The 19,810-nt window shown below is 63.1% G+C and overlaps 3 protein-coding genes across 3 annotated transcripts; all 3 read right to left on the bottom strand.

The window, feature by feature from the left end:
* Positions 1 to 456: 456 nt before the first annotated feature.
* On the bottom strand, positions 457 to 7,598 carry LOC141476444 (uncharacterized serine/threonine-protein kinase SBK3-like). Its single transcript, XM_074165120.1, has 4 exons — positions 7,430 to 7,598; positions 2,299 to 2,475; positions 1,912 to 2,114; positions 457 to 1,143 (listed from the first exon to the last, which is right to left on the bottom strand). Exons 1-4 carry the CDS (start codon positions 7,596 to 7,598, stop codon positions 457 to 459), a joined length of 1,236 nt encoding a protein of 411 aa, XP_074021221.1.
* Positions 7,599 to 7,782: 184 nt separating this feature from the next.
* On the bottom strand, positions 7,783 to 9,338 carry LOC141476434 (CD5 antigen-like). Its single transcript, XM_074165112.1, is given in 6 exon segments — positions 7,783 to 7,791; positions 7,881 to 8,206; positions 8,291 to 8,320; positions 8,323 to 8,604; positions 8,937 to 8,966; positions 9,305 to 9,338. Coding segments are annotated over 6 exon segments (711 nt in total).
* Positions 9,339 to 9,716: 378 nt separating this feature from the next.
* LOC141476432 (uncharacterized) lies at positions 9,717 to 17,108 on the bottom strand. Its single transcript, XM_074165110.1, is given in 10 exon segments — positions 9,717 to 10,036; positions 10,284 to 11,132; positions 11,541 to 13,751; positions 14,006 to 14,170; positions 15,039 to 15,353; positions 15,805 to 15,930; positions 16,017 to 16,331; positions 16,838 to 16,898; positions 16,901 to 16,956; positions 17,021 to 17,108. Coding segments are annotated over 10 exon segments (4,407 nt in total). The 3' UTR covers positions 9,717 to 9,815.
* Between the last annotated feature and the right edge of the window lie 2,702 nt (positions 17,109 to 19,810).

Here is a 19,810-nt window from a genome sequence, read left to right as displayed (position 1 = left end):
TAATGTGATAACCTCCTCATCCCTAAGGTGCAGGAGGGAGGTCAGGGTCAGATGCATTTCTGGGTTCCTCTGCTGAGCAGTTTCACCATTTGCCTCTGCCAAGGTATTGCAATGGTCTTAAAAACCTTAATTTCTAATTAATTAATTGCTCTCTTCCTGTTTCTTGCTGTCATCCCGTGGGCTGCTTCTGCCCTGGGTTTCCCTTGTGCATCTCAGAACTGTGCAATGGTTGCTCAGGTGGACTGTTGTCACCACTGCCAAGCGATATCGATGTGCAAGGTGCTGGGCATCCAGTTGCAGGACTGGGGTCTCCAGGTGCTGCCCGAGTCATCACTTCTTGTTCCTGCGCTTGCAGCCCGTTTCTAACCCCACAAGCCTCAGGCATCGGACAGGGAGCTGAGAGCCCCAGGGAGTGCCCAGCACGATACCAGCCGCAGGATGAAGGGGAGCTGCTGGCTACCGGCACGAGGCCAGAGCGTTAGTGGCGGGCATGGGAACCTCATCTCCCCCACCAGCAGCATCCCATCCCCCAGAACCCCCCAGGCTCTCCCCCGTGCCACTTGTAAGGGGGGACTGGGAGCTGCTTGGTGCTGGCTCCCTGGTGCTGGTGGCCATCACCCAGGGTACGGACAAGTATTTCTGCACCTCGATGGCTGGGCTCCGGCGGTCAGGGTCCAGCGTCAGCAAGCGCTGGAGCATCTCCAGCGCCCCAGAGCCGAATCCTCTCCAGGACGCTGGCACCCCCCGCCCTGCCACACCACCCTGCCAGGCGCTGAAGTCCTCAAACTGGGGGTCAGAGCTGGTGGCTACAGCCCAGGGAAAGTAGCCGGTGCAGAGGCAGAAGAGCAGGACAGCAAAGGCCCAGACGTCCAGGCTGGAGTCCAGCTCCAGCGTGTCAGAGCCCTGGAGCAGGCAGAGCTCCGGTGGGGTATAGGGCAGAGTGCCGGACATGGCACCCACTGCCGAGCCCTGCACGCGGGTGAGCCCGAAGTCTCCAAGCTTCACCCGCCGGCACTCACGGTCAAAGAGCAACACGTTGTCCAGCTTGACGTCCCGGTGCACCAGGGCACGGCTGTGCATGAAGTCCAGCGCCTCGGCCAGCTGGGATGCACAGCGCTTCACCAGCTCCTCCGCCAGGCCCTCCTGCAGGGGGGGTGGTACCCTCACCCACCGCACGGTCCCCTCCCCAAAGGGGGGCTGCAGCACCCAGACCCCTGCCCAGCACTGCCAACCTGTGCTTTGCCCCACAGCAGCCTGCTGCCACATGCCAGCACTGCAAAGGGTCTCCCCATGCACAGCATGAGCATGCGCCTCACTGCAAAGGGTCTCCTCCAGTGCACAGTGTCACTGCACCCTCTGCAAAGGGTCTCCCCACAAAAAAGCATAACCATGCACTGCACCGCAACGGGTGTCCCCGCATGGTGTGAGTGGGAGCTCACTGCAAAGGATCTCTCCACTCACACAGTGTCACTGCACTCCACACAAAGGGTTGCCCTGCGCACAGTGTCACTGCACCCAGTGACAGCGCAGTCGGCCTCTCTCCATGCACAGGGTGGGCATGCACCCCACTGAAAAGGGTCTCCCCACTGAGAGTGTGGCTATGTACCCTACCGCAAAGGGTCTCCCCATGCGCAGTGTCACTGCACACACTGGAAATGGTCTCCCCGCACACAGTCTCACTGTGCCCCACTGCAAAGTGTCTTCCCACACACGGTGTGGGCATGCACCCCACTAAAAAAAGTCTTTTCCCATGCACAGCATCACTGCATCCCACTGCAAACGGTCTCCTCCCATGCACAGTGTCACTGCCCGCCCCCCCCCCCCGCAAATCTGTCCTGGCACTTTCTCATCCAACCTCCCACCCCTCCTGGCCCCCGGCCCCCTCCTGCAGAGTCCTGGGGCGGCACGCACCCCTGGGTTGAGGAGGGCACACAGATCCCCAGCGGGAGCAAGCTCCTGCCCAAAGGCGAAGTGCGTGGCGCTCTCGAAGGCGATGGGCAGGGCGCGCAGGCAGGCAGCGTGGCTGGAGAGGCACAGGGCGATGCAATACTCCCGCAGAAATGCCCGTCGCTCTGTCTGCTCCTTCAGCATCAGCTTGAGGACCACTGGTGAGCCTGGGAGATGGCGGGGGGGTCAGAACCAGCTGGGGCACCAACTGGGCAGAGACAGAATAGTTTGGGCAGAGCTGGGGTTTGGCTCAGATGGGTCAGGCACAGCGGTAGGGCTGTGCACATCTGTGCACATCTGGGGAGCCAGAAGTAGGGCCTTCATCCCCACCCTCCCCTCAATGCCCCTCACCACCATCCCGGGGCTCTGTCAGCACCACGCGGCCGTAGGTCCCGCTGCCCAGCTCCTCCAGCACAGCGTAGTGCTCCTCCAGCTCCTGCTGCGGCACCTCCCGGCCCGTCTGTGCCATCAGCTGCTCCAGGAACTCCTCGTTGTCCTCCCCGTCCTCGTCTGATTCCTCCATGGGCCCTGGGGAGAGCCAAGCCACCCATGCTGCTGCAAAGCCCCATGGGCCCCAGCCCCTTGCATGGGGAGATGGTGGCAGCACTGGCCTCATGGCCCCGGGGCACCTGGCCAGGACAGCCCAGTCTAGCCTGGCCCGGTCTAGTTTAGCCCATCCGTGCCTAGTGGATCGCAGACCAACCTGCTCTGAAGCATCCCAGTGTAGTCCAGTTCAATTCAGTCCAGTCCAATGCACCCAAACCCAACCCAGTCCATCCCTGCCCAGTCTAGTGAAGCCCAGACAAGCCTGGTCCAATCTTCTCCAGCCCAGCCCAGTCCAACCCAGTGCAGTTCAGTTTAGCCCAGTCCAATGCAGCCTAGCCCAACCCATTCTAGATCAGTCCAGTCCAGCCCAATCCAGTACAGTCAAGCCCAGTACAGCCCAGCTTAGCCCAGTGCAGTCCAGTCCCACCCCAGGGGCTCTCCCCATGGTGTCCCTGGCTGGGATCAAGCTGTGCCCCTCTCCCGCAGGTGCTGTGTAGCCATGTGGGTCCTGGCTGATGGGAGGGTGCAGCCTCATGCCAAGAGGTGATGGAGACCCCAAAACTCCCCTGTTCATTGGGGCCAAGCACCCCTGATGGGAGCTGAGGGGGGGGGAGCGGGGTCATGACACTCACTCCATTGAGCCCTCATGTCCCCATGTAGGAGAGCCCCACATCACACCCCAGAGGAGAGGCAGTGAGCCCTATAACCTTCCAGAGAAGGGAAAGAAAGCTCCACATCACACTCCACAGCAGCAGTCAGGGCTCCCTCTCTCCACCTTACACCCCCCTACACCCCACCATTGCAAGAGGTCGGGGCTGGCTCTGGCTGTCCCTTCTCCCATCCCACCACCTGTAGCCACCTGCACCAGCACAGCCGCAGCAAGGTCACCACCATCACCGGCACCTCCAGGTGTGCAGGGCTGGGACAACCAGCCTGTCACCCCCACACACACACAACCTCCCATTGCCATGGGGCTGAGCCAAGAGGGCCATGCAAGCAAGCCAGAAGCAGAAGTCAGGGTCAAGTGTCCCTTGGGGTTGCATGGGGACAGCCGAGCAGCCGAGGAGCAGTGCGTGCCTCACCTGCGTTCCCCACCGTGTGTCCCAGTAACGTCGGGTGCTCCAGGGGCACGGCTGGGTACCCCTGGCCCCACAGCCGCCCACCGGCACCGGGAGCTGTGACTCAGACTTTCCTGCCCGCTCCCATGCCACCGGCCCGCGCTAATCTCTGCCGCTCGCGCATAGGGAACATGTGTCAGCCCCAACGCGTGCCGAGGGCCAAAGATAGGCAGGAGGCAGGACAGGCAGGGCATTGCATGGGGGGACAGACAGACAGGATGGAGCTGGGGATGGGGGAGAGACAGACAGAGTAGAGCTGTGGATGAGGGACAGACAGGGCATCGCATAAGGGGACAGACGGACAGGATGGAGCTGGGAATGGGGCACAGACAGGGCATCGTATGGGGGAACAGATAGACAGGATGGAGCTGGGGATGGGGGCTGAGCTGTGCTGTGGGCTCAGTGCAGCCAATGCAGGGTGGGGAAGCAGAGTGCAGGCCTCTTGGCTGTCTCTCAGCTCTGCAGTGTCTGTCTGTCCCTGCTTGTCCACCCAGAGAGGGAGCCTGTCCCCAGCACCACGCTCTGTCCATCTATTCCTGCAAGTTGTCCTCTACATTGTCTGTCCATCCATCCGTCCATCCATCCCACACAGCGCTTGGTCCATGTGTCCCCACACATCTTGCTTCTTACCTTTGCTGTCCCTGCCAGTGCTGTCTGTCCATCCCCCCACCAATCATTCTGTCTGTCCATGTCCATAGTCCTCTGTGACAGCTGATCCAGGCCACCTCTGTTTGTCCCCCCATGCAATGCTCTATCCTGTCCATCTGTCCTTCCTCACAGTGCTGCCTCTCCATCAGACCAAGCTGCTCTGCTTCACCAAGCCATGCTCCTTGACATCTGCCTGTTCCCCCCTGCCCATCCTGTCTGTCCCCCGTGCAATGCCATCACAATGTCATCCCACAATGCAGCACTAACCATGTCATGACACGGCCCACCAATGCCATGACACGGCCCACCAATGCCATGACACAACCAAGAAATGCCACAACACAGCCCAGCCATGCCACAACCACATGCCACCTGCCCACCCACCCCGCTCCATTGCCACAGCCACAGCCCCCTGCCATGTCCCAGCACAGCCACAGCCGGTCCATAACCCCTGGTGCAACTGCAGTGGCATCCTGGCAGGTCACAGCAAGTCATGGCATCACTCCACCTGCCTCAGTTTCCTCTCTCTGGTGCCACCTCCCTGAGAGGACAAGGGGGGGACCTGTTTTGTCATGTGTCCCCCAGCCACACAGCACCTCACAGCTCCAGCTTTACCCACCTACGTGCCAGTTGGCTCCCACGGGGGTGTGGGGCAGGGACCAGGAGCAAGTAGCAGGTGGCAGACCCCCAGATGTGGGGCAGGATGATCTGGGAACAGGGTGGGGACACCAGCCACGGTTGCTTGCCGGCAGCGATCCCCAGGACTGAAGCATTGTCCCATGGGGCTGGCACCAACGCCAGGAGATGTTGTCCCCACACCGAGCCCCCTCCACCACTGTCGCCAGCGTCCTCAGCCCTGGCCACGTCACCTCTGCCCCATGTCCCCACTGTGTCCCGTCCCCCCAAGCTCTGACTCACATCTGGGCCCCCTCAGCGGGGCGCGTTCCTGGGGGGTCTATTTTGGGATGGGGCTGGCAGAGCCTGGCTGGCGGCACACACACCCAGTGTCCTGCCAAGGAAGTACTGGCCATGCCAAAATGCAGCAGTTGGCCATGGGGGTGCTGGGGGTCTCCCCAGGCTGGAGTGGGGGGAGGACAACATGTCGGGGTCAGGGCACCCTTCTCATCCCTCCGCCTGCACTCCAGGGCTCTGCCTGCCCCACCATCCTCCCTCTCCCCCAGTTCCCAGGCTGGATCCCTCCCTCTCTCCCAGTTTTCAGGGCCATACCCTTCCCTCTCCCCACTTCCCACAACCATTTCTCTACCCCTCCTCTCCCTCCATTGCTCAGGACCATCTCCCTCTCCCCACCTCCCACAATAATACTCATCCCTCTCCCCAGTTCCCACGAGCATCTCCCTCTCTCTCCCCACTTCCCACAGTCATCTCCCTCCCTCCCCCCAGGTCCCACAGTCATCTCCCTCCCTCCCCCCAGTTCCCATGACCATCACCTTTCCATCTCCCCAGCTCCTATAACCACCTCCCTCCCTCTCCCCACTTCCCACAATAATACTCATCAATAATACTCATCCCTCTCCCCAGTTTCCACAACCATACCCTTCCCTCTCCCCATTTCCCACAGCCACCTCCCTCTCCCTGTTCCTATGACCATCTCACACACACACACACCCCCTCCATTTCCCACGGCCATTTCCCTCTCCCAGGCTCCCAGGGCCGTGTCCCTCCCTCTCCCTTCCCACCTGCTCTTTCCCCCCAGCCCATCTGCTCGACGGGCCCTGACCCCAGCCCTGCTGGAAGGTAATTAATATTTGACAGCACATTAGCAGGACCCGCTTGGCGGGCAGCCGATGGGGGAAAGGTCGTGCGCCTCCGTTACCCCCCCGGGGAGCAGGGGCTGCTCTCAGGGGAGGTGTCCCCCAGTTCCACATGAGGCAGGAATCAGGGGGCTGTGACACCCCTTGCCCCTCTGGGGACTATCCCCAGGGTCTGGCCACCCAGCCCCACCGGCACGTCTCTGGCCTCGGTGGCACGCAGAGGATGCGGGCGCCTGTCCCTGTCCCTGTCTGCGTGTGCCCCCCCTCCCCGGGGGGGCAGCCCTCGGCTGGCCAGAGTCCCGGGAGCGTGGGAGGGAGCGTGGTGCCAGGGCTGCGGGGGCGGAGGGACGGACAGCTGCGGGGGCACCGAAATAGCCAGCAGGCAGCCGGGCCAGGTGGCACCAGCTTGTCCCTGTCCTCGTCCCCAGGGCTGGGGGTGTGGGGCACAGACCAGTGTCGAGCCCCCTAAGCCACCTCCCCACTGCCCCTGTCCTCGCTGCCCCTGACCATGTCCCCGTGTTCCCCCTCTGTCATCCCAGGGGGTAAATGTGCCCCCTTCGTGTCCCACTGTCCCGCTGCCTTCCCCTCTGGACCCCTGGCTCTGCCCCTCTGCAGCCCATGGACCACAGTGCCCCACAGTCTCCCCCCTACCCCCTGTACCCCACTCTCTGCCCCTCTGCACCCATAGGACCCAGTGCCCCACTCCCTGCCCTCTGCAGCCCATGGGCTCCAGTGCCCCACGCCCTGCCCCTCTGCACCCTTAGGACCCATTGCCCCACACCCCACCCCACTGCTCTCCTTGGCCCCTGTAGATCCATGACCTGCCCCTCTGCAACCCTGGTCCCCATTGCCCCATGGCCTGCCCCTCTGGCCCCACTGCACTCACATCCTCTGCACTCATAGCTCCTGTTGACCCACATCCTGCCCCTCTGCAGCCCACGGACCCACTGCACCCACACCCTCTTTATCCATAGGTCCCACTGCCCCATGTCTTGCCCCTCTTGCACTGACCCACTGCCCCCGTTACTCCATTGCCCCACTCCTTACCCCTCTGCACCTGTAAGTCCCACTGCTCCACACCCAGTCCCTCTGCCCCCCAAGCCCCGTGGCACCCCAAGCCCCATTGCCCCACTTCCTGCCCTGCTGCCCCACCTTCCCCAGCCCCCTGCCTGCCTCCCAGCAGGATCCAGCTGGGCCCTTGCCCCACATGCCATAGGGCAGAGCTGTGAGCAGGTCCCCTCCCCTGGCAGGCAGGGTGCTGGGACTGGGACAGGTGGCTGCGGGATTAGCACTAACGAGCTCTTTCATAACAGGGTCGAGAGGCCACAGGGGGAGCACGGGCAGGGAGCCAGGCTCTGCCCAGCCCCACACCTGGGACAGCAGGGCCCCTGTGCTCACCCCACTGTGGCCCCACAGCACAGCCATGGCTGTGCACAGGCACCCTGTGCTGCCCTGTGGGGCTGGGTGCCACATCCCTGGGCACAGAGACCCCATAGTGCCCCCTGGGGCTGGGTGCCCACATCTCTGGGAACAGGCATGGTGCAAGCAGATGTTCAGTTCTCCACATTTAATAGCCAGACAGGGGGACAAGGGGCTGGGGCAGGACCCCCTGCTTGCCACCTATGGCCTCCTGTGGGGTGTTGTGCATGGGGCCCCCATGGGGCCAGGGGCTGCCCAGGGAAGGATGCAGGAGGGATGCTCCACAGGGGGACATGATGGCTGGAGGCTGTCCAGGGGAAGAGCTGCTGTGCTCAGGCACCCTGCAGGGATGAAAGGATGACCATTGCTTGTTCCTGCCCTGCCAGGCCACCCTGGATGTCCCATGGTGGCAGAGGGGGGGGTCCCAGACCTGGCAGACCACACCGACATCCTCCTGGTGGGAGCAGTCGTGGCATCCCCAGGCGCGGCGGGCGCAATCCTGCAGGGTCCCCTCCTGACCCTGGGAGAGGACGTCATCCAGCCAGATGCGCCCAGTACCGGGGCCAAAGTGGGGCAGCCCCCTGGGAAGGTCACCAACTGTCCCCACTGCCCCACAGCCCAGCTCCCGGCAAACCACTGCTGCCTTGGCTCCACTCCAGCTGTCATGGCAGACCGTGCCCCACTGCCCAGCGTGGTTCACCTCCAACCGCCCAGCGCAGCGCCTGGGGCCACCCACCAACCGCAGCTGGAAGGGCTCTGTGGGGACACCAGGGTGACACCAGCCCCAGGGGATACCTCCCCCCCCAGGGTAGCGTCACCCCACTCCGCTGGCACACTCACCCTCGCACTCAACGGCAGCCACCCGCTCCACGGGCAGGGTGATGGGTGCCCCGGCTGGAGGATGCAGTGTTCCAGGGCCAGCTCCTGCCCTGTGCACCGAACCCGCTGCAGCACCGCTGGGGCAGCACTGGCTGCCGTGGGGCTGCAGGGCGCTGGGACAAGGCGCGGGCGACTGCAGCCCAGCTGGTGGCACAGCACCCGGGCAGGTGCCGGGTCCCAGCCTGCAGCACAGACAGAGCCCCAGGTGCCGGTGAAGAGGAGCTCCAGGTGCCCGGCACAGCGTGAACGGCTGCCCCACAGCTGGGCTGGCACCGCTGCGGAGGTACGGCACCAGTATGACCAGCACAGCCCCAGTCTGCCCAGCATGGCCCCAGTCTGCCCAGCACAACCCCAGCTTGCCCAACACATCCCTAGTCGGCCCAGGACAGCCCTAGTCTGCCCAGCACAGTCCCAGTCTGCCCAGCACGGCCCCAGTATGCCCCACAGAGCCCCAGTCTGCCTAAGACATCCCCAGTTTGCCCAGCACAGCCTCAGCAGAAGCCCTCCTACATGTGGTCCATGCCCCAGTGCATGCCATATCCCATGGCCGCTGACCCCATGGTCCCCAAGTGTCACCAGGGGGACACACAGGGGACTGGCAACGTACCGGATCCGACCACGACGCCACAGCACAGAGCTGAGGGGAGAGAGGGAACAGCTGGAAGTCCTTGCCCCACAGACAGCTCCACAGCACACTGATCCCTGACAGACACCTCATGGTCACCCCCACGCCCCACTGACCCCCCAACACACACTCCATGGACATCCCATACCCTGCACGTCCCCGTAAAATCCCCAACACACACCCCAAGTGCACCCCCCAGCTGTGTGCCCCCCATGGGCACCCCCAGCTCTGCCCCCCCAAGTTCACCCCCAAATCTGTGCCCCTCAAATACTGTCCCCCCCAGATTTGTGCCCCCCCCAGGCCCCTGCTCCACACCCCTACCCACCCCCGGCAATGACCCAATCCCTCACCGAGGCACAGCCCAAGGCCAGCCAGTCCCCCCATGCCACAGTCACCTGAGACCCCCCATTCCCAGGGCCCACTCCATTTTTAAAGCTTCCTCCCAGGGAGGGCCCTGGGGGGCAGTGGGCCAGGAGGGACGAAGCGAAAGCACTGTGAGGAAGTGCTGAAGGAGCCAGCCTGGCACCATGGGGCCAGCAGAGATGGGGGCATGGTATGGGGAGCAGGATCAGGCCCCCTGCCCAAAGAAGGGGCTCTGCTGTCCGCCCTCCCCCCCTTCCCCAGGTCACCCCCCCCCGCCTGAGGTGGGGCCTGAGGTGAGGCTAGTCCCCTTCTCCCCCCCAAATTGATGACACAACCTCCCTCCCTGTATCCCCCAAAATGATGCTCCCCATCCTACCACCCCACAACGTCAAGATGCTCCAGGATTGGGAGGGGTCCAGCCCCACTTTATTTCCTCTTGGGGTCATGGCAGCCCCCCTAAGCCACCCAACTGGGGGGGGCGATTGTGTGACAACCCCATCACGGCTGAGAGCTGGTGGCATGAGGGGTCCCTGAAAAGCCCCCCAGGAGATGCTGGAGGGTCAAGGCCAGTGCCTGCAGGTCTCCCCGCAGCCCCTGCACCTCTTGCAGCAGGGCCTGCAGTTGGGGGGCCGGACAGGGGGGGCAACCGCCAGACGCCCCTCCCCACTGTCCTCCAGCTTCAGGGTGGGCTGGCGGTGGCACTGCTGGTGGAGCCGAACCTGTGGAGTGATATGCAGAGACCCCCTAAAGTGCAGCCATGAGAGATAGATTACCCACTCCCCCAGTCGTGTTCTCCCCCTGCCAAAAGTCAGAATTTGGGGTGCAGGGGGACCCTGCATCCCTCCCCCATCCTGCCATCACCTACCCCCCACTGGCCCAGAGCCTGGGGGTCCCAATGGATATCACTCCAGGGGGTAGCAGGACACCCCCTCTGCTGCTGTGCCCTCCCCACCCCCCCAGTCTTACCTGTGCATGAGGGCCCTGGGAACACAGGGTCTGTTGGTGTGTGGGCCAGATGGGTGCTGAGGGGCTCCAGGGGAAGCTGGGAGGGTGCTGGGGGGATCTTGGTATTGAGGGGCTCTGGGGGGGCCTGTGAGGGTGCTGAGGGTGTCTCGGTGTTGAGAGGCTCCATGGGGGGCTGGGGAAGTGCTGGGGGGGTCTGGGTGCCAAGGGGCTCCGTGAGGTGGTCCTGGGGTGCTGGTGGTGTCTGGGTGCTGAGGGTCTCCATAGGTTGCTGGGAGAGTCCTGGAGAGGTCAGGGTGCTGAGGGTCTCTGTGGGGTGCTCTGGGAGTGCTGGGGGTATCTGGGTGCTGAGGATCTCCATGGGGTGCTGAAGGAATGCTGGGGATATATGGGGGCTGGCAGTCTCCATGGGGTGCTGACAGGGTGCTGTGGGGGCCTGGGAGCCAAGGGTCTCCATGGATTGCTGCTTGGGTGCTGGGAGGGTCTGGGTGCTGAGGGTCTCCGTGGGGTGCTGCATGGTAGCTGAAGGTATCTGGGGGCTGGGAGTCTCCATGGAGTGCTGGGGGACTGTTGGGGGGTTATGGGTGCTTACAGGCTCCATGGGGTGCTGAATGGGTGCTGGGGGGGTCTGAGCACTAGGGGTTTCCTCGGGGGGTTGGGTAGGTACTGGGGAGCTTTGGGTGCTGGAGGGCTCTGGGGGGAACTGTGAGGGGATGCTGGAGCCTGGACCCAGCTGGACTGCAAGGGCAGGAGGGGCTGCTGGCATCAGGGTGGGGTTCTGTGACAGAGGCAGTGATGGGGGCTCTGTTGGGAAAGCAGACACCCCAGCAGGGCTTGCATCCAGGTCAGCAGCTGGGAAGGGAAGGGACACAGAGGTCTGTGAGGCCCTTGCACCACCATCTCCAGGTGCCCTCGCACTGGGTGAAAAGCACCTCATCCATCCATCCATCCATCCATCCATCCATCCATCCATCCCTCCCTCCCTCCCTCCCTCCCTCCCTCCGCTCACCCACCCACCCACCCATCCATTCCTCTTTCCTTGCTGTCCATGCATCCATTCTCCAACAAATCCTTCCTTGCCATCTACCAATCAATCCACCAGCCCTTTCTCCTAATTTTCTGTCCTTCCCTCCCTTGACCTTTCCATCCGTTCAATCATCTCTTCCCCTCTCAGTCTCTCCTGTCTTCCCACCTGCCCCAGCCCTCCAACATTTCATCCTTTTCCTGAAAATTTCTTCCAAGAAATTCCTTGCTTAGTACCATCTGGATCCAGATCTACTGGAGGACGTGTGCTTCTCACAGTAGCTTCTGGACCAGGTTCAGCTCTGGGATGTATGCTCCACGTGGTACCATCTGGACTCAGTTCTGCTGCAGTATGTTTGCTCATCATGGTACCTTCTGGACCTGGTGCTGCCACAGGATGTGTGCTCCTCAGGGTATCATCTAGACTGAAATCTGCTAAAGAACCTGGGCTCTGCATGGTACCATCTGCATCCAGTTCTGCTGACGGACGTGCATATAGTGTGGCACCACGGGGGCGAGGTTCTGCTATGGGGTGTGCTCTCCACATGGCATCATCCAGACCCCTTTCTGCTGAAGAATGTGTGCTCTGCATCGTACCATCTGGACCCAGTTCTGCTGGAAGATGAGTACTCCTCATGGTACCTTCAGGACCTGATTCTGCTGCAGGACGTGTGCTCATCGTGGTATGTTCAGGATGTGGTTCTGCTGCAGGATGTGTGCTCATCGTGGTATGTTCAGGAACCGGTTCTGCTGAAGGACGTGTGCTCCATGTGGTATCACCTGGGTCCAGTTCCACTGGAAGATGCGTGCTCCTCATGGTACCTTCTGGATTTGGTTCTGCTGCAGGGTGTGTAGAACTCATGGTACCTTCAGGACCTGGTTCTGCTTGAGGATGTGTGCTCATCGTGGTATGTTCAGGACCTGGTTCTGCTTGAGGATGTGTGCTCATCGTGGTATGTTCAGGATGTGGTTCTGCTGGGGGACGTGTGCTCCATGTGGTATCATCTGGATCCAGTTCCACTGAAGGATGTGTGCTCCTCATGCCACCTTCTGGATCTGGTTCTGCTGCAGGACCTGTGCTCCATGCAGTACCATCTGAATCCAGTTCCACTGGAGAATGTGTGCTCCGTATGGTACCATCTGAAATCAGTTCCACTGGAGGACCTGTGCTCATTATGGTACCTTCAGGACCTGGTTCTGCTGGAGGACGTGTGCTCCATGTGGTATCATCTGGATCCAGTTCCACTGAAGGATGTGTGCTCCTCATGCCACCTTCTGGATCTGGTTCTGCTGCAGGACCTGTGCTCCATGCAGTACCATCTGAATCCAGTTCCACTGGAGAACGTGTGCTCCGTATGGTACCATCTGAAATCAGTTCCACTGGAGGACCTGTGCTCATTATGGTACCTTCAGGACCTGGTTCTGCTGGAGGACATGTGCTCCATGTGGTACCACTTGGGTCCAGTTCCACTGAACGATGTGTGCTCCTCATGGTACCTTCTGGATCTGGATCTGCTGAAGAACGTGTTGTCCATTTGGTACCATCAGTATCCAGTTCTGCTGGAGGACGTGTGCTCCTCATGGTACCTTCTGGATCTGGGTCTGCTGAAGAACGTGTTGTCCATTTGGTACCATCAGTATCCAGTTCTGCTGGAGGACGTGTGCTCCTCGTGGTACCTTCAGGACCTGGTTCTTTCATGTTCTGGTTACTCCATATGGTATCCCCTGCTGGGACCACCATGGTGGGAGCCAGCTCCTGCCTTGCTTTGGGTCTGGTGCCTCGTGTGGTACCACCCAGATCCTGCCCCACTTTGGCTTGTGTGGCATCAGTGGGATCCTGTCCTGCTGGGGGTTGGGTGAGCTGGATGGCAGCTGCCACATCCTGCCCTGTTTGGGGCTGGGTGGCAACAAATGGATTCTGCCCTACCTTGGGCTTGGTACCTCGCATGGTCCCAACCAAACCCCGTTCTGGTGGTTTCCTGGTGGTCTGGTTGGCACCTGCCAGAATCTGTCCAGCTTTAGGTCGGGTGATCCGTGTCATACTGGTTGGATCCCGCCCTGCTTTGGACCGGATGATGTGGATGGTACTGACTGGATCTCGTCCTGCCTTAGACCTGTTGGTGTCAGCTGGATCCCGTCCTGCCTTGGACTTGGTGGGACCAGATGGATCACGTCCCACTTTAGACCTGGTGGCACCAGCTGGATCTCGTCCCGCCTTGGGCTTGGTGCTCTGGATGATGCCAGCTAGATCCTGTTCTGCTTTGAGTCGGGTGATCCTGATGATACGAATGGGATCTCGTCCCACTTTGGCTTGGGTGGTATTGATTCGACTTTGTCCTGTGGGGCGCTGGGTGCCAGGGGTGGCGTTGGCCAGACCATGTCCTGCAGGATGCTGGGTGCTGCTGGCCAGTGGAGAGGTCCCCGTTGGTGACAGCAGGTCATCTTGCCCTGCAGCAACAAGAGTCGCTCAGCTCAGCTCTGGCAGGGGGGACCCAGGGCCAATGGTGGGGGCATCCCTTGGGGACAGGCTCTCTGGGACATGGGGAGGGACCCCATCAGGCAGGGGAGGTGCATGGGGTATGTCGGCACCTCCCAAACCGGCTCCAGCCCCCAGTCCCGCAAAACATGGTGTTCCACATTGCAGTCAACCACCCACTGGCTCCCAGGGCCCTTGCATGGGAGGACGGGGACCCCACGAGGACCCCCATCTGTGCTCCTCCTACCCCTGAGGGCTGTCCCTGTGGCTGTGCTGCTCCGGGGAGAGCCAGGGACACGGGGCTGTGTGGAGGGGAGCACCCGGGCTGGCTTCGGCGGCAGCTGGCGGCGAGTGGGCTCTGCAGGGTGGACATCCAGGGTGACCAGCTCATCTGCAGGGAGAGGAGACCAGCATGAGCCCTGCAGTGCCTGCACTGCATACACGCTGCGTTCTGCCTACGCATGCACTGCACGCATGCACTGCTCCCTGCCCACGCATTCACTGCACAGACTCCGTGTCCCAATGCAGGGCAAATGTGCGCTGCATGCATGCACTGCACCCTGCCCACACTTGCACTGCACACACTCTGTGTCCCCATGCACTGCATCCTGCCCAAACACGCAATGCACACATGCACACACTGCACACATATGAGCTGCCCAGCCTCGGTGTCCCCATGCACTGCACACACACTCACTGCATTGTGTCCTCATATGCACTGCACATATGCACTGCACCCTGCCCACGCATGCACTGCACAGACTCTGTGTTGCCGTGCAGTGCACACACACACTGTGCCCTGCCCACGCACAGACTGCACAGACTCAGTGTCCCCGTGCACTGCACTCATGCACTGCATACATGCACGCACTGCCCATGCATGCACTGCACAGACTCCATGATGCCATGCAGTACAAACATGCACTGCACCCTGCCCATGCACGCACTGCCCACATGCACGCACTGCCCATGCATGCACTGCACAGACTCAGTGTCCCCATGCACTGCATCCTGCCCAAACACGCAATGCACATGTGCACACACTGCACACACACGAGCTGCCCAGCCTCGGTGTCCCCAAACGCCACACCCACGCACTGCACCCTGCGGACCACGCACCCACGGGGTTTGCAATTCAGCCGCAGTGTCCCTGCACCCTCCCACTGCCCCAGGACCACTGCACAGGTACGGGGACTGCATGCCTACTGCATCACCCCTGCGGGGGCATGGTTCCCAGCCCCGCCCCCCGTGGCAGGTACCTGCACAGACAACGGCGGCATCCTCCCGGTGCTGGCAATTGGTGACACCCCAGGGAGAAGCCGGGCACCCCAGCAGGGATGACTCGTTCCCTTGGCACCGCACATCGTCCAGCCAGATGGGCCCGGTGCCCTCGCCAAAAAAAGCTGCCCGGGGTGCATCGAGGGCAGCCCCACAGCCCAGCTGCCGGCAGACCACCGCCGCATCCGGCAGCCCCCACAGGTCGTCGCAGACGGTGCCCCACTGCCCAGCGTGGAAGATCTCCAGCCGGCCAGCACAGCGCCCCGTGGCCCCCACCAGCCGCATGGTGGGAGCCCCTGGGAGAGAGGCCAGGATCAGCGCCATCACAGCCCCCGGGACCCGTGGAGGGGGGGCACCTGTGCACACCCTGCCCGTGCAGAGCGTACCTGCACACACAGTGAGCATGCACACTGTACCTGTGCGCGCTGTGCCTGCATGCACCATGTCTGTGCACACAGTGACCACGCACACTGTACCTGTGCACACTCTACCCGTGCAAGCTGTGCCCCGTGCGCACCATGCCCATGCGTACCACACCTGTGCACGCCATAGATGCGCGTGCTGTGCCTGTGCACATTGTGACTGTGCACACCATGGCCATGTACACCATACCTGTGCATGCTGTACCTGTTCACACCATGCCTGTGCACATCGCATCCGTGCACGTTGTACCTGTGCACACCATGCCTCCACACGCTGTACCCGTGCATGCTGTACCCCCCCATGCTGTACCTGTGCACACCGTACCTGGGCACGCTGCGCCCGTGCAGGCTGTAGTGGGTGGCTGGGTGACAGTGGGTGGCTGGGTGACAGTGGGTGGCGGTGTGGGGCTCCAGGGAGGCTCGGCAGTGCCGAGGGGCTGGAAGCGGTGAGCTGTGGGAAGCGTCGGTCAGGGAGGGAGTCCCCAGCTCAGGCCCCCCCAACGCCGCAGCCTCACCCACCCGCCCGCTGCAGCCCACCTGAGCAGACGGCACTGGCATCTTCTTCATGGGCGCAGACGTGGGGACGCCAGCCCCGGTGCCGGCACAGCACCAGGCGCTCCTCGGTGCCCCGGCACCGCAACCCGTTGAGCCAGATGGGACCCGAGCCCTCTCCGAACCAGGCTCCTGAGGGGGCGGCCAGGGCGGTCCCGCAGCCCAGTTGCCGGCAGACCACCGCCGCGTCTGGCAGCCCCCAGTCGTCGTCGCAGACAGTGCCCCAGTGCCCGCTGTGCTGCACCTCCACTCGCCCAGCACAGCGCCCGGGGCCCCCGGCCAGTCGCACTGGGAACGGCCCTGGGGACAGCCCAGGCTCAGGCATCGGGGCCAGCGGCACCTGCCGACCACCACTGGGACCCGTTGGGAGCCCTGCACACACTGGGACCCACTGGGACCCCCCCCCCCCCCCCCAACTTGGACCCACTGGAGTCCTTTGCACACACCGGGACCTTCTGGGAGCCCCCAGGACCCACTGGAACCTGTTGACAGCCCTGCGCACAATGGGACCCACTGGGAGCTTTTGCACCCACTGGGACCCACTGGGATTCTGGGACCTGCTGGTGCCTATTGGGACCTGCTGGGATCCTTTACACAAACTGGGATCCTACGGGACCCTTTGTACACCCTGGGACCCCTGCACACATTGGGACCCACCTGGATCCTTTGCACAAACTGGGAGCCCCTGAAGGCTTGCCCTCACTGGGACTAACTGAGAGCCATCGGGCCAGGACTGCCCCCCCCCCCCCCCCCCCCCGCTGCCCCACCTCCCCTTCCTCCCCCAGCCCCCGTCCCACCCCCAGTACCTGTGCTGCGGGGTCCCAGCAGCCCCACTGGAGACCAAGTGGAGAAGATGAGTGGGGAAACCCGGGTGTTCAGGCACCTCACCCCATACCAGGCTCCCCTGGGGGGTCAGGGCTCCCTGGGGCACCCGAGCAGTGGGGACCAGTGCCCAGTGCCCCATGGCTGGTGCCCTTCCCAGTGCTCTCTGACCGGTGCCCAGTGCTGGATGATCAGTGCCCTCCCCAGTTCCTGGTTCCCAGTGCCCAGTGCCCCTCCCAGTGCCTGGTGCCCCATGACCATTGCCCTTCCCAGTGTCCATGACCAGTGCCCAGTGCCCTTCCCAGTGCTCAGTGCCCCCCATGCCCACTGTCCAGTGCTCTTCCCACTATCCATCACAACCCACCCTACCCAGTTCCTCTCCCAGTACCCAGCACCCAGGACAGCCCAGAACATCCAGTGCCCTGCCCAATGCCTCACAGCCTTCCCACTGTCCCGCACAGCCCACAGTGCCCCACGCCCAGTTCCCAGCATGGCCCATGGCGCCCAGTGCAATTCCCAGTGCCCAGTTCCCAGTGCCCTTCCCAGTTCCCAGTGCCCCATGCCCTGCCCCGTGCCCAGCACAGCCCACAGTGCCCAGTGCCTCTCCCCCCTGAAAGTGTCCCACAGCCCCATGCAGTGCCCAGTGCCCCCTGCAGCACCCAGTGCCACGTCCAGCCCTTTTGCAGTGCCCCTACAGTGCCCAGCCGTCTTTGCAGTGCCCAGCTCAGTGCCCCCCCAGCAGTGCTCTTCCCTCCCAGTGCCCAGTGCAGTGCCCATGCCATGTCCAGCATCGTGCCAGTGCCTGTGCAGTGCCCAGTGCTGTATTCAACCCCCCTCCCCGCCCCCACGCCATACCCGTGCCGTATCTGTGCCACACGCACACCAGCCCTGTGCAGTGCCCGTGCAGTGCCAGTGCCCGTGCAGTGTCCAGCGCTGTATTCACCCCACCCCCCCAGCACCCACACCACACGCACCCCCACCCCGTGCAGTGCACTGCGGTGTGGTGAGGTGCAGCGTGGTGCCTGTGCAGTGCGGTGCTGGTGCAGTGCAGTGCAGTGCAGTGCAGTGAGGTGCAGTGCGGTGTGGTGCTGGGTCGGTGCAGTGCGGTGCCCATGCGGTGCGGTGCCGGTGCGGTGCAGTGCAGTTCAGTGCGGTGCGGTGCCCGTGCAGTGAAGTGCCAGTGCGTTGCAGTGATGGTGCAGTGCGGTGCTGGTGCGGTGCGGTGCAGTGCCCGTGCGGTGTGGTGCTGGTGCAGCGTGATGCGGTGCGGTGCCGATGCAGTGCGGTGCTGGTGCAGTGCAAAGCCCGTGCAGTGCGGTGCAGTGCGGTGCCAGTGCAGCGCAGGCGGTGCCGCCCGGGCTCACCCAGCAGCAGGAGGGTGAAGGCCATGGCGGACGCTGGTGGCGCTGGGGCCGGGGTGGGGGGGGGTGGGGGAAGCGAGGCCGAGCCGGGGCTGCTGGGCCAAGGATGACTCAGTCCGTCCGTCTGTCTGTCCCAGGGCTGGGGGGGGCTGGGCTCGAGCGGCAGGAGGGAACTGGGACCCCCTGGGCTGGCGACAGGGGACCGGGGGGAAGGGAGGGGGACTGAGAATCCCCCTGGTCCTGTGTTACACCCCCCCCCCAGGGCTGGTGGGGGGTAACGCCAGAGCCACACGGCACCCTGGGGACACACGTGTAGTGCCCACGCATGTGCACGTGGCTTTCCTCCGCCCTGACACACATGTGCACGGGGCCTCCCACCAATGCACGTGTGCACAGGGCCTCCCACTGCCACGACACGTGTGGGCATGGGGCCTCCCACTGACACGCCTGTACACACGTCTTCCCACCGACACACGTGTGAATGGGGCTTCCCACAAACGTGTGTGCGCATGGGGCCTCCCGCTGCCCTGACACAAGTGTGCACGGGGCCTCCTGCAGCAGCAGCACATGGGCAGAGGGCACTCACGGCTGCTGCACACTCACGCGGGCACACAGACAACCACACTCGTGTGCACATATTTGCACACATGCACACACATCTGCACACTCACTGGCACACACATACACACACATGCACGCACATGTGCAGACACACACTTGTACACACTCATGCACACATATGCACGCTTGCACACACATATGCACAGACGTGCATGAATACACGCGTGCATATGTACAAAAGCACATACATGCGTGCACAAGTGCAAGCATGTGGACACATGTACAAGCATGCATACAGGCACACAGGAGCACACCCACACACATGTACAAATGGACACACATGCTCACACACAGGCACACACGTACTGGGTGTCAGTGGGGCCATACTGGGGAAGTCCCAGGGCCAGTCTGGAGCCATAGCGGGGGTCGGCGGGGGGGGTCACAGGTCCAGTAATGCTGACAGACGGGTGGGGGGACTGGGACCATGGGGGGGGCAGTGGGGCAGGGCTGAGGGTACCCCTGTGTCCCTCAATGCCCCCCCGGCACCTCTGTGTTCCCCAGATCCTGTGCCCAAGCGCCCCCCCCCCCCAGTGGTCCCAGTAAGAGACACACACACCCCCCCCACCCCTCAGAACTCCCTCATGGCCCCTTCCGCGCCCCCCCCCCCCCATGGACCCGCCCAAGGCCGCGCTGCACCGCGCAGGCGCAGAGCGTGGCCCCGACCCCCGCCCGCGGGAAGGAAGAGCCGCAGGGCGCTGGTGGGGGGGAAGGGGGGGGCACCCTTTATTGACCCATCCCACGGCGGACCCAGGCGTCCGATCCCTCCCCCCCCCCCTCCCCGGGACCCCAAGGCTCAGACACCCCCCGCTTCCCAGCTCCGCAGGGGTGGCGGGGGGATCATGGGGGGTCCTGGGTGTCCCGGGGGTCATGGGGGACCGGCCCCCCCTTTCCCCCAGAAGATGTGTGTAAGTGGGACCCCGAGGAGTCCCCCCAGCTCTGGCTCCAAAGGGGAGTCTGAGGGGTCCCGAGGGGGGA

This window comes from Numenius arquata, chromosome 32 (genome assembly GCF_964106895.1).
Source record: "Numenius arquata chromosome 32, bNumArq3.hap1.1, whole genome shotgun sequence".
Classification (NCBI taxonomy): domain Eukaryota; kingdom Metazoa; phylum Chordata; class Aves; order Charadriiformes; family Scolopacidae; genus Numenius; species Numenius arquata.
Note: the sequence above shows the minus strand (reverse complement) of the source record. Positions and strands in the feature narration are given on the sequence as shown.